At 23.2% G+C, this 18,714-nt stretch overlaps 2 protein-coding genes and 1 non-coding gene across 3 annotated transcripts; 1 reads left to right on the top strand and 2 right to left on the bottom strand.

The window, feature by feature from the left end:
* Nucleotides 1–1,612, top strand: LOC126304741 (probable chitinase 2). Its single transcript, XM_049991914.1, has 4 exons — nucleotides 1–4; nucleotides 438–519; nucleotides 629–1,329; nucleotides 1,428–1,612. The coding sequence occupies exons 1-4, from the start codon at nucleotides 1–3 to the stop codon at nucleotides 1,610–1,612; spliced, it is 972 nt and encodes a 323-aa protein (XP_049847871.1).
* Nucleotides 1,613–14,097: 12,485 nt separating this feature from the next.
* LOC126304774 (5S ribosomal RNA) lies at nucleotides 14,098–14,216 on the bottom strand. The gene has a single exon (XR_007553172.1). It is a non-coding gene; the product is annotated as a 5S ribosomal RNA (ribosomal RNA).
* A 2,052-nt stretch (nucleotides 14,217–16,268) lies between these two features.
* On the bottom strand, nucleotides 16,269–18,498 carry LOC126304740 (uncharacterized). Its single transcript, XM_049991913.1, has 5 exons — nucleotides 18,493–18,498; nucleotides 18,404–18,425; nucleotides 17,727–18,116; nucleotides 16,424–17,665; nucleotides 16,269–16,336 (listed from the first exon to the last, which is right to left on the bottom strand). The coding sequence occupies exons 1-5, from the start codon at nucleotides 18,496–18,498 to the stop codon at nucleotides 16,269–16,271; spliced, it is 1,728 nt and encodes a 575-aa protein (XP_049847870.1).
* Nucleotides 18,499–18,714: the final 216 nt, after the last annotated feature.

Below are 18,714 nucleotides of genomic sequence, written 5' to 3'. Positions count from 1 at the left end.
ATGTGTATGTGTTTATTGAGATAAAGATCTGAATATCTATCTGTCTTTCTCTATATATTGATAATATCTGTCTATATTGTTTGATATGATGAAAATATATGAATGATCATGATAGATTTTTTTACCTAATAGATTAATAATTAGATTGAGAAGTATCAGCTAAAACGAGTGTTATAGTAATAGGATGATGATTATAGAGTGTGATATTAAAGTGAGCAGTTTTCTATAATTAAGAAATTAAGCTTAAAGCCTGTGTGTATGAGATTTTTATATTGAATATTACTAAATTTAATCTAACTATGAGACATTTGTATTTAAGTGATTTTGATTAAAAAGAATATTCACAATCATTATATGACTAGAACAATGAGGTTATAATAGAAAATGAGATAAAAATTAGTGATATTGCTGATTGCTGTGCTTGCTATGCTTACTAGCTTGGCAGTGTCAGCTAGAGATAGATCAGCTTGTTATGTTGGTAATTGGGCAAATTACAGACATGGAAATGACTATTTTAATGTAAGTGAGCATTTAGACATAGATCTATGTGATCACATTATTTATAGATTTGTTGGCATTGAATCAAAGACTGGAAAGGTTAGAATTCTTGATGAATACCTAAATATAGAGGTAGTCAAGATGACTATAGTGGCTTGAGGGGCTTCCTTAATTTTACTGATTTGAAAAAGAAAAATCCCAATCTCAGAACTAGTGTGGCTATTGGTGGATGGAATGAATGTTCATTGAACTACTCTATAGTGTCAAATGATCCAGTAAAAAGACGAAACCTTATTGAGAGCGCTGTAAGTTTGCTGCAAGAATATAATTTTGATAGATTTGATCTTGATTGGGAATATCCAAATAAAAGAGATGGACATCCTATTGATGTAGAGAATTTCAATACACTTATAAGAGAATTTAGGGAAGAATTTGACAAGCATGGTTATTACTTGTGTGCAGCAGTAGGTGCATCAAATCAAGCAGCTGATATTTCATATCATGTTCCATCTTTATCTAAATATCTAGATCGTATTTTTGTCATGGCTTACGATTTACATGGTTCATGGGATGGAGTCACTGGAATTCATGCACCTTTGTACAGAACTAATGCTTATGACAATACCAATAATGAAACACTAGCTAGTCTGTATGTAGACAACTGTATTCACGGCTGGTTGAATAGAGGTGCCGATCCAGAAAAAATAGGATTGGGAATGCCAACATATGGTAAAAGCTTTAAACTTGCTGATTCTAGCAACCATAACCTTGCAGCTCCTACACTACCAGGAAATGATGGGTCAGCAAACCATACACTAAACAGGCTGGAATGTTGGGATACAATGAATATTATGAGTATAAAGAAAAAAATGGTTGGACAGAAATATAGAATAGTGAACAAATAGGTATATATGCTTATACAACAACAGACAGGATTGGTCTTGATAACCGAAAGTCACTCTGTATCAAAGCCAAGTATGCTAAAGATTTGAAACTTGGTACTACTATGATTTGGTCAGTAGAAACTCATGATTTTAGGGGTATCTGTGGGCCTAAAAACCCATTTCTTTCAGCAATTAAAGATGGTCTAAGCTCAAATCCTGCCCTTTGCTAATCTCAGTGATTCTTTGCTAACATCATTCCGATTCTTTGTTAACCAACCTGATTCTCTCTTTAACAAAAAAATATTTCATAACAAAAATATATAGGGTTATTATATGTCAAAGAGAGATATTAGCTTGAGTTCAGATTATTTCACTATAATTTATTAAATTATATGCACAATAATAATCTTATTAATCCTAATGTTTATTTTTAATTTCAATAATCTTAATTTTTTACAAATTCTGAGACCAAAATTTTAACTTTATAGTTTTAGAATACTTTATTTTTTTTATTTAGATTTATTATTATTTTATTTCTTAATTCAAATAATTTTTTTTAATTATTATAAACTAACATATAATAATTAAAAAGAATCTTTTCAATTAAGACATAAAATAATAAAGTAGATTAATACATTTTTTATAAAAAAAAATTATTAAAAATAATAAATATATCAAATAATCCAATATTATATATTTTATAGATAAATATTAAATATTTATATTATTCTTCAATATATCTTTCAATTTTATTTTTACAAAATATTCAAATAAATTATTTGCTTCTATAGCTATATTAAATAATTTTATATAATTTTTTTACAATTATACAAAATATCTTTCATCTTAAACAACTTTATATAATAATTTTATATAATACATCTGTTGATTTCATTTTTACCCAATATATTAATTAGATTATATTCATTTTTTATTTTTTTAATATTAAATTATCTTTATTTAAATAATTTTATAACTATTTTTCTTCTTTTCAAATTTTATAATTATTCTCATTAAAAATATTTTTATTATCTTCAATAATCTCTTTATACTCAATGCTATTCACTGATTTTTCTCATTTCTTTTTTATTTATTCATCTTAGATATCTTTATTTTTCACAACTCTTTACCTTTCTCATACTGAGTATTATTCATTCTATAATTTATTTTTTTTAATCTCTTAATTTATTTTATTCGTCTTCTTTAATATAACCATAACCATTTTACTTCTCTATATTTATTATTTATCATATATCCTAAACTAATCATTAATTTATTTCTTATTTCTCATATTCGATATATTTTGAAAAGATATTTTTCTGATATTTCAAATTTTATCATTCTTTTTAAAACTTTTTTATCATAAATTTTTTTATAGATTTTCAGATCTCTATTTACTCTCTTTTCATTCATATATTTTCATTCATTTATATATATATTTTTTCAAACTCACTGTCTTGATTTTTTTATATTTACTCATTTGTTTTATTATGTATTTTTTTTAATTTTTCTATCTTCTCCTTCAGAGTATTTCTATAAATTCTTATATGTCATGTTTTTGCTATTTCCTTATGTTTTATTATCTTTTTATCTATATTCTTCATTATCTTGTCTAGTTTATTCTTTATATATATTAAATATAACTATTTCTCTTCTTCAGCATTTTTATAGTCCTAAATGTTTTTTCTTAACATTCGGTTAGTTTTCTTCAATAAATGGTCTTTTCTGATTGTAAAATTTGTAACAAAATATTTTCTATAGCTCTGATTTTGTGATAGAATAGAGTTTGAATAGAGATATAAGAATAAGAAATTGGATATAGTTTAAAATAGCCGATATATGAGAGTGATATAGAAAGTATATTAATTTTTAGACAGCTTTTTAGATAAGTAAAAAATTATATAAAAAAAAAGATATATTTATCAGAGTTAGATTCTTCTTGTGAATGAGGTCAAATTTTGGCTATTTTAAAAATATATGAATTTTAAAGTTGATTGAAATCTTTATATCGCGTCATATAAAAAAATAATTTGAAATAAATATTCATCAATGTCAAGAAGATGTTAAATAGATAATTTGAGTTTTTAATCACAAGATACATATATATATATATACTGCAGTCTGTATGTAGTCTATTATATTTATTTAAATTTGGTTGATTATAAAATTAAATTAAATAAAAAGGGGGTAGAGAATTTTAATAATATGATTAATGATTAAGATAAAAATAATTAAAATATAAATATATAAAAATGAATTAAATAATTAATGTAGTATATGTATATATTTTTTAGTATATATATTTTTATAATATCAAAATATAATATTTAAATTAATATTAAATATACAAAAAAGTTATTATATCGAATTAAAAGTATATTATTATAATATAAATTAATAATTTTTTTTAATTAAAAGATTATTATATTTGATATGATATATATAATATACATTTAATAATTGATATTATATTATTAAATTTTATATTTAATAAATATGTTATAAAATATATAAGATATTGAAATATAAATTATATATATATATAGCTAGTTGTATAAGATGAATATATATAATAATGATAATTTTATATTGTGAATATAAAAGATAATAATAATTAATATTATTATTATAAATTAATAAAGAGAATAGTTATTATAGATGAGTTATAGATGAGTTATAATTATATATTATATATAATATATATATATAATATGAATAATATATAGTAAAAGATATATTAGATATATATATAGTTACCTGGTTGATCCTGCCAGTAGTTATATGCTTGTCACGATGATTAAGCCATGCAAGTGTAAGTATAAGTTTTTTATTTATAGAAAACGAGACTGCGGACAGCTCAATAGTGCAGTTTAATTAATCTAAGTAATTATAAATTATATGGATAACCGTAGGAAATCTAGGGCTAATACATGATTTATATTAGTTTTGTTAGAAATAAGTGAGTAATAACAAAAAAGTATATAATCTGTGTAAAAACAGATTATAGAAAGTATGAAAATTGTTTATAATTATTTAAACGAGTAATTACAAGAGAATCTGCCCTATCAACTATGGTAGGTTAGATAGAGGCTAACCTAGGTTATAACGGGTGACGGGGATTTAGAGTTTGATTCCGGAGAGGGAGCCTGAGAAATGGCTACCACTTCCACGGAAGGCAGCAGGCGCGTAAATTACCCAATTGTAAATATTTTCTATAATATATGAATATGCAAATATTATGTATATTATAGAAATGTACAGAGGTAGAGAAATGACGTAAAGGTGATTTTGGTTATACCAAGATATGCTTTAATGATAATGAGTTAAAATAACAATTAGAATATTAAATTGGAGGGCAAGTCTGGTGCCAGCAGCCGCGGTAATTCCAGCTCCAATAGTGTATATTAAAATTGTTGAAGTTAAAAAGTTCGTAGTTGAAGTTTATATTTTTATAGTTTATATTTGATTATTTATAATAGTTAGATATAAAATATAGAAAGATTTAATAAATATAATACCTTAATTAAATTATAGTGATTGAAGGAATAATAAGTTTTATACAAAATATGAGTAACAATTAAGGTATATGATAGATTTAAGTATAGAATGAATGAAAATGATTGGGATTAGATGTATTGGTTGGCTAGAGGTGAAATTCTATGATTCAACCAAGACAAACTAAAGCGAAAGCATTTAATAAGAGTAATTTTATCAATAAAGAACGAAGGGATAAGGATCGAAGATGATTAGATACCGTCGTAGTTTATCCAGTAAATGATGATAATTAAAGGTTTGATATATATTAAAATATCTAATAATTCTATATGGATTAGAAGATAAATGTATATATTAAGAATTTTGATGAGAAATCGTTGAATATTTATATTTCTTGGGGGAGTATGTTAGCAAGAATGAAACTTAAAGGAATTGACGGAAGGGCACAACAAGGAGTGGAACTTGCGGCTTAATTTGACTCAACACGGGAAATTTTACCAAGGTAGGATATGAAAAGGATTGACAGATTAATATAATTAGCGAATAAAGGATCTTTCTTGATATCATAAGTGGTGGTGCATGGCCGTTCTTAGTTGGTGGAGTGATTTGTCAGGTTAATTCCGATAACGAACGAGATGATAAAAATATGTTGTATTTTTAGTTATTATATATATTATATATATATAAAATAATGAAAAAATAGATCATATTTGATTAATTACGATCAAATATTAAGTAATTTGAAAAGTATCGCAATAACAGGTCTGTGATGCCCTTTGATATCTTGGGCTGCACGCGTGTTACAATAATAACAAGAGAATGATTTAATAAGCAGATTTATATATTAATATTATATTAATATATAAATTAAATATAGCTATATGAAATATAGCTAAGAGCATATAAAATGTTATTTAATTAGTTGGGGATAGATTATTGTAATTATTAATCTTGAACAAGGAATTCCTAGTAATTACATGTCATCAACATGTGATGATTAAGTCCCTGCCCTTTGTACACACCGCCCGTCGCTCCTACCGATTGGATTATGAGATGAAAATTAAGGAGTAGTTTGTTATATATGTATATCTATACCTCTATATAACTATATTACAAATTAATTTGAATTTTATAATTTAGAGGAAGGAGAAGTCGTAACAAGGTCTCCGTAGGTGAACCTGCGGAGGGATCATTAGAGAATTATAAAATAAAAACAATAAATATATAATATAGTATTCTATAAATTATATAAACTATATTTATGATAAAAAGATATATATATAAATAAATAATATTTAATATAAAAATAAAAATATATTAATAATGGATATCTTGGTTCCTTTTAAACGATGATGAGCGTAGTTAGATACGATAATATTATTATGAATTACAAATATGTTATAAACAATTAGTTTATATGAATAATAAAGTTCTCTAATGCGAAATGCACTATATATCATATATAGATATATAGTATAAATATTTCAAATATTATATTATAATATATATATATTATATATTATTATGTTATATAAAATATAATCTTTTATATAATTAAATCTATGATATATTCAATTATATATATATACACAAATATATATAGAGATAATACATATATATATATATTTGTGTATATATATATAGATATAACGAGATATATTTGAAATATTTAAGATGACCCTCTGAATTTAAGCATATTACTAAGAGGAGGTTAAGTTATAAAAAAAGAAAACAAATGTGATTCTATTAGTAACGGCGAGTGAAAGTAGATAAAAGTTCAATTATTGAAATTGATTATATCTATTAGTAATAATAGTATAAATAAATAATCAATAATGTAATATTAGTTACAATAATATTTATTTAATAATGTATATATAATATTAATTGATTTTGAAATAAAATAATAATATAAGGTTAAAGTCCTGTAATTTTATATATATACATATTATATATATGATTATTGTAATAAGAGTCGATTTGTTTGAGATTGCAAATCTAATAAAATATATATATATTCTGAATATATATATAAAGAGATAGATTACTCTTAAAACTAAATATGATATATAAAAGGAGACCGATAGTGAATATTTAAAAAGTACCGTGAGGGAATGATGAAAAGAACTTTGAAAAAAGAGAGTTAAATAGACTTTGAAATTATTAATATAATTAACGTTATTGATATCATCTAATATAATATATTATTCTCTATATATATATATAGAATAGTATACTATAAAAATATATTATATATTAAATAAAAATATATAATAATATATTATAAATGATATGATATTAATAATAACCGTCTTGAAACACGGACCAAGGAGTCTAAAATTAAAGCAAGTATTATTATTTAGTCAAAATAAATATACATATAGAAATAGAAATAATATTCAGTTTATAGGATTTAGTTTTTTTATATAAAAAATAAATCACTTATAGTTTTAATTTTAGGACCCGAAAGATGGTGAACTATTCCTGTATAGGTAGAAGTTTTAAGAAATTAAAATGGATGACCGTAGCAATGTTGACGTGCAAATCACTTGTATAATATGGGAATAGGTGCGAAAGACTAATCGAACCATTTAGTAGCTGGTTTCCTCCGAAATATCTCTAAGGATAGCGGGTATAATAAATATCTATATATATATATTATATTAAATCTAATATATATATAATTTAGTATTATGAGGTAAAGAAATGATAAGAGTTAATGTATAATATAACTTCGGTTATATTATACGGTTAGGAATAAATATTATTTCTAAACTATTCTCAAACTTTAAATATGTAATATATATGTATTATACCTAGTTGGCCATGATTTGGTAAGCAGATATGGTTATATGGGATCAACCATAAGTAAAGATAAGATGTTAAAATGAATTTATCGAATATTGATAAAGGTAAAAGCTATGATTTAATAAAGACAGCAGGAAGGTGATTATGGAAGTAGATATCCTCTAAGAAGTGTGTAACAACATACCTGCCGAATTAAATTGTGCTTAAAATGGATAACGCATAAGTGATCGACAAATTAAATATAATATAGTTATATATTATATATTTGTTTAATATTATTAATATATTAATTATTGGTATATCACTAATAATTATATATATTAATATATAATTAATATCGATTCTTTACAAGATTTATTATAACAAATTATATAAATCTTAGTAGGAGGACATTAATATTTATATAAAGTAATAAAGTGATTTATTATGAATAAATATTAAGAGCAGATCTTGGTTATAGTAGCAAATACTCATAATAAAATTCAATAATCATATTGATTATATATATATGAGGACCGAAGTGGATAATGGTTTCTATATAAAGTTAATCTATATAGAGTTAGTCGTTCCTAATACAATATAGTAAATAATATATAAAGAATAAATATAAGTATTTATTAAGAAAGGGAATAATTTTAACATTAATTAACCATTAATTATATATAATATGAACTATACACATTTATAATGTTTATAGTTATGTGGTGACATGTCTGAAAATATAAATCTAAAAAGTATAATATAGGTTAAAAAAGAGTTATCTTTTCTTTATAATATATATATATATATTTATACTAATATAAATATAAATGTAGACAATAGAATATTAATCATTAATAGAAATTGTTTACTATATAGAAGATATTATATATGTAATATTATATATATTATGTGTAACAATATAATATATACGATATTATAAAAAATAATATTTAACTGTGTATTGTACTCGTAAAAATTAGATTTATATATAATTTAAAAATATATAATAATGAACGTACAGATAACCGCATCAGGTATCCTATGATAAAATCGTTTGGTCGATAGAATTAATATTAATAAGGGAAGTCGGCAAATTAGATCTGTAACTTCGGGAGAAAGATTGGCTCTGATGGATCAATATAATAATCTACCTTGATTATTATATATATCTTATATTAGAACTGATTACTAAAACGAGGAATCCGACTGTTTAACTAAAACATAGTATAATGATAGATATAAGATAATATTTATGACATTATATGATTTCTGCCCAGTGCTCAGAATGTCAATATTAAAGAAATTTAATAAAGCTCGGGTAAACGGCGGGAGTAACTATGACTCTCTTAAGGTAGCCAAATGCCTCGTCATTTAATTGGTGACGCGCATGAATGGATTAACGAGATTCCTACTGTCCCTATTAATAATCTAGTGAAATAACAGCCAAGGGAACGGGCTTGGGTAAATGTTTATTATATACAAAAATAATTATTTATATAATACATAAAAATATTATAAAAATAACCTGCGGGGAAAGAAGACCCTGTTGAGCTTGACTCTAGTTAAAATACTTAAAAAAATAAAATTAGTATAGTATAGGTGGGAGTTGTGGCAATTTATTGTCATAACGTCAATGAAATACCACTATAATTATTATTTTTTTAATTAAATGATAAATATAGATAATACAATTTATAATTGTATGATTTTATAAATTATGCATCATAATCTAAATATCATTAAAATTATTTTAATGGGGAGTTTGGCTGGGGCGGCACATCTGTTAAAATATAACACAGGTGTCCAAAGATAAACTCAATAAGAAAAGAAATCTTATGTAGAATATAAGGGTAAATGTTTATTTGAATATTATTTTAAGTAAGAATAATATATAAATGAAAGTTGGGCCTAAAGATCCTTTGAAACCATATTTTTTAAATGGGATAAATATAATCTATATACTATATATGGATTATATAAATTTAAATCCTTCCCTTCAGAGGTGTCAGAAAAGTTACCACAGGGATAACTGGCTTGTGGCAGCCAAGAGTTCATATCGACGTTGCTTTTTGATCCTTCGATGTCGGCTCTTCCTATCATTGTGAAGCAGAATTCAAAAAGTGTAGGATTGTTCACCCAATAAAAGGGAACGTGAGCTGGGTTCAGACCGTCGTGAGACAGGTTAGTTTTAACCTACAGGTGTATACAATATAATCCTATTTTAATAGTAATATTATTTAGTACGAGAGGAACAATAATATAAGATAATTGGTAATATATTTAAATGAAAATTTAATGATATAAAGCTAAAATCTTTATATGGTTATATATATATTTATATATATATAATCTATTAATAGTTGGAAGCATATAAAACTAGAAATATAAAAAATAAGGCTAGATTAAATAGGATAATAATTATGTATAATATAATATGATATATTAGTCTATGTGATGAATATATATTATATTAGATATAATTATGAAAATAAATTGAAAAAGACAATGAAAAATATTATATTATAATTAAGGAATTGTAAATATTAGAGTTTATAAATATTATATTATGTAAATAATATAATATAAAACGATATATTGAGATGTCCTTTAATTATTATTAAATATATATATAAATAAGGATTAACAATAATTATATAATATTAATAATGACTTCCTAGAAAGTGATATATCTGGATAATTCAAACTATTATTAATATATATATATAATATTTATATTATACTATTAATAAATATAATATTATTAATATATGATTATACTTTTATTAATTATAAAATTAATAATATAAATAAATTTTACATTTAACTATTATTATCTCATACTATTATTATATCTAATATTTGCTTAATGTATCTATTCATTTATAATAATTTATATTTTAACTAATTTACTACTGTACTTTCTTATATTTTATTTTATATATTATATTAATATATATATATTCTTCTATTTAAATATTATTTTACTATTATTTAACCTCATAACTTTTTATTTCAAAATCTTCTATTAAAAAATTAATATATTATTTATAATAATAACATCATGCTATTTGTGATATCCAAATATTTTTCAATATTAAATAAACTCACGATATCATCAATAAAATGATTAATAATAATATCACTGAATCTATTAAATAAAAAATGTTTGTTTATTATGACAAATATACTACTCTATTTAATTATATATATATATATCTCAATATTATTATATCATTCATACTAAATTATTTTATCTATAAAATTATTTATCATATTATTCATTCCTTTATTATGTTTAATCTAAAATCTCCCATACCTTAAAACACATTTACTCTATATCATTATTATATTATTCTATCCCATTATCTCAATATTCTTATTGTATTATCTCTCTACTATATTTTCTGTCCTATCCTATAATCATATAATATAATATATCTATATTATCTATATACTTTTATATCTATATTATCTCTATATACTTTTATATCTATATTATCTCTATATACTTTTATATCTATATTATCTCTATATACTTTTATATCTATATTATCTCTATATACTTTTATATCTATATTATCTATATACTTTTATATCTATATTATCTATATACTTTTATATCTATAATTATATATCATCTCTATAATATATCATATATTTTATTATTGTTTATACCTCTTCTATAACAAACTCATCTATATATACATACATGTATCATTAATACAAATATCAATATCATTTTGAGTTTATATATCATTATATTATATATATATATAGCTATTATCATATAATTTTATTTATTTCTATAACAATAATATCTATAAAACATCATATTAATCTATATCTACATAGTTTACCACTGTTCTATATTGTTTTTTTTATCAATAATATTATTATCATACTTTAAATTAATAATTTCTATTGATCATATATGTTTTTCATTTAACATATCATTATTAAATATATTATCATAATAACTCAACTCTATGTATATCATATTTATTATATTTATATATTTTTATTGATATCATATACAATCATAGTTATTTACAACATATACACTTTTTCTATATACATATTCATACCTATATACAATATATACATCATATTATCATAAACAATCTCAAACTATTCATATATTCAAATTCTATCAAAACTATTCATATATTCAAACTCTATCATATTATATGTCCAAATACTATTCACATATATATTTCTTCAATCTACCACATCAAGTTATCAATTTTACAAATATAACATAATATTGATATATATATATATATATACTAAACAAAAATATATATAAATATCTGACAATCTTGATCATAATATTTATCATCGTTCATTAAGCACTAGTTATTCAATGATATACATATATATTAAACTACATATCTTTGTCCTTTTCTATTCATACATCATACAACTATATATCTATCAGAAATATACTCTATAATTTAATTCCACATCTCTTCATTCGGATTGTTATTATCTTGTTCTTTATCCGATTTATTTCTATTTCTTTTAATTTATCATACCATTCATATTTATATATATATATCATTAAAATATCATAATACTTCATATCTATTTATTTTCAGTCTTATTATAATATATTTATAGCATCATATATTATTTTTAACCGATAATAACAATTATAAAAATTCTTTAGTAATTTATACTAAATCATTCAATTATCAATATCATACAAACATATCTAATTACAATACTAAAAATGATAAATAAAAAATATTTAACAATCAAATCTCTATTATTGTTACTAATTACTTATTTAACCATAGCTGCAATCTCATTGTTCTCTCTTCAATATCAAATTCATACACAACAGACCGGTTTTAACTCTATCGGTATACAACCTCTTTTAAACAGTGGATATAAACCAAATCAATGTGTTGCTGTCGTAACTTCTCCCTCATCTATGGGTCTCATCATGCTTGCTTTCAACGATAATGAACAAGATTCTAATCCAAATGAATACTGTCAACAGATGTTGACATTATTAGACTATTGTGCATGTATGGCACAAATCGGAAACTTTATCAAATATCAAATTATATTTGACAAAGATGATCTAGATATAACTGACAGAATAGTAGAATTTATGCAGATTGTGCGTGAAGATCGAAAATATTCTCAACAACAGCATATCGGTTCTTGTAACACAATCTGTTCATACAACGATTTATTATCATCAGTATAATATATTAATCTATCATCAAATAAATTTCATAATATAAACACATTATTATTCATATTCTAAATAACCTCATATAACCTAATTATCTATTATATCTAATTATTTATTATCTTCAATAATAGCACAAATATCATAATATTATTTTAATTTTATCATTTATTATATAAAAATTCAGATCTAAATATATAAACATATAATCTAAAAATCATTAATATAAATTATATATATATATATCATTTTAATATCATTTAACTTTATTCAATATCATAATAATATTATTTATTTATACATACATATAATATATTTAACTATTCTCTGATATCATATAATTTTAATATTTATCATATTTATATTTACATATTTTTATTAATATCAATTATTCATAATTTTTTAAATCTACATACACTATTCTTTTATATACATCTTATATTATTTATATATACCATACACCACATATTTTTCTATATCTATATATATATTACTTTATATTTCATTCATCTATGCATATTTTTCACTATATCATACATTTATTTATCACTTTTCTAAACATTATATCATCAATATTATCATTCTATCTATCTATACTTCTTTTCTATTATATCATATTATCATATCTATATCTATTTTTATATTAAATCATACATCTTCTATATAATCTTATTACATTATATCATCTATATTTATCCTGTCAAATCAATAGTTCATTCCTGATTTTCATTATATCATATTATTTATATTTATATTATCTAAAATCTCCTATTATTATATTCGTCTATATATATTATCTACATACTATCTTTTCATAACACATATAAATATATATACTATTTTCTATTCTCTTATTCTATTTTGTTATCATCACATTTTATTCTATCATCAAATACCATAGTATCATATTATAATATCTTACATTTATTTATTTAATTTTTTTTATAAACTTTTTTATCTATTATTGTTTATTTATTTTAACTATAAATATTTTTATATCATGTTATATTTATCTAAATATTTATTCTCTGTCTATCTGAATTCTACTAACAGATATCATTTTTAATCTTATATAAAATATTAAAAATATATATAAATTCAAATATTATATATGAGTTTTCTTACATCTAATATTAGTTGTTATATAAGTTAAATAATAATTACAAAATATATTAATATAACAATAAAAAATAATATATATATATTAAATATAAGAAATAAAAAAAAAGAATACAACACCTAGAGTTCACAGCTGGTTTCCCATTCCATTACTAACTAGGCCTAAGTACGTTTAACTTCGCTGATCGGACGGGAAGCGGTGCTTTTGTACTAGTATGGTCGTATTCATTATATAACTATCAACCTATTATATATAAATCATCATCTATTTCTACGACTCTTATTATCTTTTAAATTTCTTTTTTATTTAACTCTAATCTATTATATAATAATTTTATTAATATAATACATATTATATATTTCATTTTGTTTATATAATCAATCATCTACATTATAATATCACCTCCTATATCATATTATTAAATAATTCACACCAATTATCTCATAAATAAATAAATTTCTTATTATCAATATTTATCTCCTTTCTATTTAACTCTTATAACCTACTAGATTATAATTATCTACTTTTATACATATGACATTATTTTTCTATTTTTTATAACACTATCATAAAATCAACCCTACTTCCTTTATATATCTAAAACATATATATATATATATATTTTTTTAACACAAGTTAATATCAGCTAATAAAATTCTTTTATATCAACAAAAAATATTTATAATTAAAGATGATGATAAATTTTATTACATCAAATTATACATTTAACTCATATTGATTATCAGATACATATTTATTATATATATTAGACCAATATACCTATTTTTACAATCATCTATACTAATCGATCTATTAACTATCTCTATATTAATATATTACAGCTTTATCAAATAATATTCATATTCAAATATAGATTATTCTATAATAAAATTCATCTAACCTATTTAATCTTCATTATTCAATTCATTATTTTAATTAACATCATTTTTATCTATCTATCATCTTTAATGCTCTCTACCAAGCTACACTAATATTATTATTTAATATAAATATACTATTCATTACATCTACTTAATATTATAATCTATCATAATTATATACACACTCATTTCTATATAATACTATCTACATACACCCTCTATCATACTCTATCTACATCTTATCTACATATTCACATAATCTACCATATTATCTATTCCTAATTCATGACCTTATATTTATATTATTCATATAATTCATATATCATACTATCCACATACATTAACTACCATTAACTATTCACATACATTCATTATTATTATTAACTATCCACATACATTAATTGTTATTAACTACTTATCTACACTCATATTAATTATCGTCTCTGTCATACCTTCTATACCTTTTTCTACACATCCACATCCTCTATCATATTATCCATCCCTCTCTATCTAATCAAATATATACTCATATTATATTCAATCTATAATTCATTATTACTTTATCATCTAATTCACAATCTCTTATTCTATCATATCTATTCTTCTATCTTCATACTTTTTTTCACTATATTATATCATTCTCATATTCTTTAATTAATTATTTATTTTATTATATTATCAAATATTATTCTATTATCCTATTCTCTGTTCCTATATCATCTTATTTCATTAATATACTACCCTCTCTATCTTATACCACATACTACTCCACTCTATAACCCCTATTATTAACCTAATATACCACCCAAAAAACCTATCAATACATCACAATCTATGATAAATATTTACACAATCAATATATAACTCAAAATATACATTCACTCTAATTAATCTTATTTTTAACATCATCATTTCTATCAATAATCTCCCACTAAATATATTTTCTAATATCTCTTACGCAATATTTTAAACTACCACTCTATTTTAATCAACTCTACTTCGCATCTTATATATATATATCAAATTCTATAACAAGCTAACTCTTATACTAAACATCATTATTTTAAATAATTCATATTTTATATATAATTTATCTATTATCCTGCATAAACCCTTTCATCATTCAAATTCTAACTCAACATCATCTCTATTCCGGCTATACACACCATCATCATAACAATCATCTACTAAACATCATTATTTTAAATAATTCGTATTTTATATATAATTTATCTATTATCCTGCATAAACCCTTTCATCATTCAAATTCTAACTCAACATCATCTCTATTCCGGCTATACACACCATCATCATAACAATCATCTACTAAACATCATTATTTTAAATAATTCGTATTTTATATATAATTTATCTATTATCCTGCATAAACCCTTTCATCATTCAAATTCTAACTCAACATCATCTCTATTCCGGCTATACACACCATCATCATAACAATCATCTACTAAACATCATTATTTTAAATAATTCGTATTTTATATATAATTTATCTATTATCCTGCATAAACCCTTTCATCATTCAAATTCTAACTCAACATCATCTCTATTCCGGCTATACACACCATCATCATAACAATCATCTTCGATCCATATGTACAGAATATTGAATCAACTGATGACTTAGGCATAGGTTTACCACCGTATTCGCAGCGCGTGACATTATCGCACAATTTACTTACATGTCTGATCAAGCAATTTTTCTTTTGAATAAATGGAGGTAACATCTCACCGTTACAATTTGCATTCAGATTGTATTTTGTTGAGCTAATGTTCATATGAGTTAATTTTTTCAAACCACTCAGATTATGAATATTACCTTCAAATTGATTTTCCCTCATTTCCAAAACTTCGAGATTAGTTAGCTTGCGAATTTCATTTGGCACAGCACCACTTAATTGATTGAAAATCAGATCTAGACCAATTATCTTAGTCAGTCTATTAATATCAGACGATAAACTGCCATTGATACTGTTTTTTGAAAGATTCAGATATCTCAATCCACTCAGTGAATATAGACCTTTAGGTATAGATCCAGATAGACCTATGTTACTTACGTCAAGATAAACTAATGAACTCAAATTTTTGATATCTTCATCTAAACCACCATTAAACTTGTTACCTCCTAGCTTCAAAGTTTCCGATTTATGCAATAAATATAGACCTTTGGGTATAGATCTAGATAGACACAAGTTACCCAAGTCAAGATGCGATAACTTTTCCAGACGTTTAATGTCATCGCTCAGAGTTCCGTTAAAACCGTTACCTCCTAATTTCAGGATTGTCAACTTGGTCAATGAGTATAGATTCTCAGGTATCGGACCAGATAGGTTTGAGTTAGTTAATTCAAGATGCACTAATTTATTCAAACCTATAATCTTATCGTTTAGACTATTATTGAACGTATTGTCATTCAAATACAGAAATTCTAAATTATTCAGTAAGTATAGACCGTTAGGTATCGGTCCAAACAGGCCTGATCCATTTGAGTTAAAATAACGTAATCCTTTCAAATTTCCAATCTTATCACTCAAACTACCACTAAACTTAGTTCCCCTTAATGACAGATATTCTAATTTAGTCAGTGAATATAGACATTCAGGTATCATCGACATAGACAAGCTTAACCCACTCAAGTCAAGGTTATATAATTCTTTCAAATTTCCAATCTTATCACTTAAATTACCGCTAAATTTATTTCCCCTCAATGTTAAATGTCCCAAATTATTCAGTGAGTACAGACCGTCAGGTATTGTACCAGATAGTCCTGATCCACCTATGTCAAACCTCGATAATTTGTCAGATTTCTAATATTATTACTCAAAACCCATCAAAACTGTTTCCTTGCAAATTCAGTTCTCGAAGTTTAGTCAATGAATATAAACTTTCAGGTATCTTGCCAGATAAGTTTGATTGCATCAAGTTAAGTATCGTTAATTTACTCAAATTTTCAATTCTATCATCTAATTTACCAGCGAATCTGTTCCCGCCTGAATCCAGCACTTCTAAATTATTCAAATCGTAGATCTCATTTGGAATATTGCCTGATAGACCCACCTGTCTCATTGTTAGATTCCTCAATGTGTCTTTAATTAATACAATATTTTCTGGAATTTTAGATATCTGAACATCTCCGTATAATCTGAGACCAACAATCTCATTATCTTCATTGCAAGATACTCTTTTGTCATTGCAGTAGTCTTCTCTGATTTTATTATCTAATACCACTACTTTATTCAACTCCTCCACAAATCTCAAACATCTCTAATCCACCTCTGCTGAAAATACTGCTAAAATCTCAGCTGCTACAATTAACACTATCAACCACTTGTTCATCTTGTTTTTGATGATTTTTCAAACCGATTTATGCTCATATGTCTATAATTATATAATTATCTTTATTTATATAATTATCTATATTTATATAATTTATCTAATTAACTTTATCAAATATTTTTTAACATTGACCACCTATGATCATCTCTCACCTGTATGTTTTGTATATATTACAAACCTCTATATTCTATCATCTCCTCCTGCATAATATACAATATATACTCTTTTTCAAACCTTTTATAAAGCTTTAAATACTCTTTTCTTTACCTTCATCTCTTACTACTCATTGTAACTTATCTTTTAAATATCAAACTATAATTTATATTTTTCTATAATCTCTTCATTTGCTAAAGGTTAAGGTCATCTTTTACGCATCCATCATAATCCTTCACATCAAATAATCAAATTATGTTCATTTACTGAGCTCGTGAAGCAAAAATGCATACAAATCTTTCTAATATTTCTATCTCAGCACCTTCTATTCACATT

The sequence above is a fragment of the Schistocerca gregaria genome, unplaced genomic scaffold (genome assembly GCF_023897955.1).
Source record: "Schistocerca gregaria isolate iqSchGreg1 unplaced genomic scaffold, iqSchGreg1.2 ptg000182l, whole genome shotgun sequence".
Classification (NCBI taxonomy): Eukaryota; Metazoa; Arthropoda; class Insecta; order Orthoptera; family Acrididae; genus Schistocerca; species Schistocerca gregaria.
Note: the sequence above shows the minus strand (reverse complement) of the source record. Positions and strands in the feature narration are given on the sequence as shown.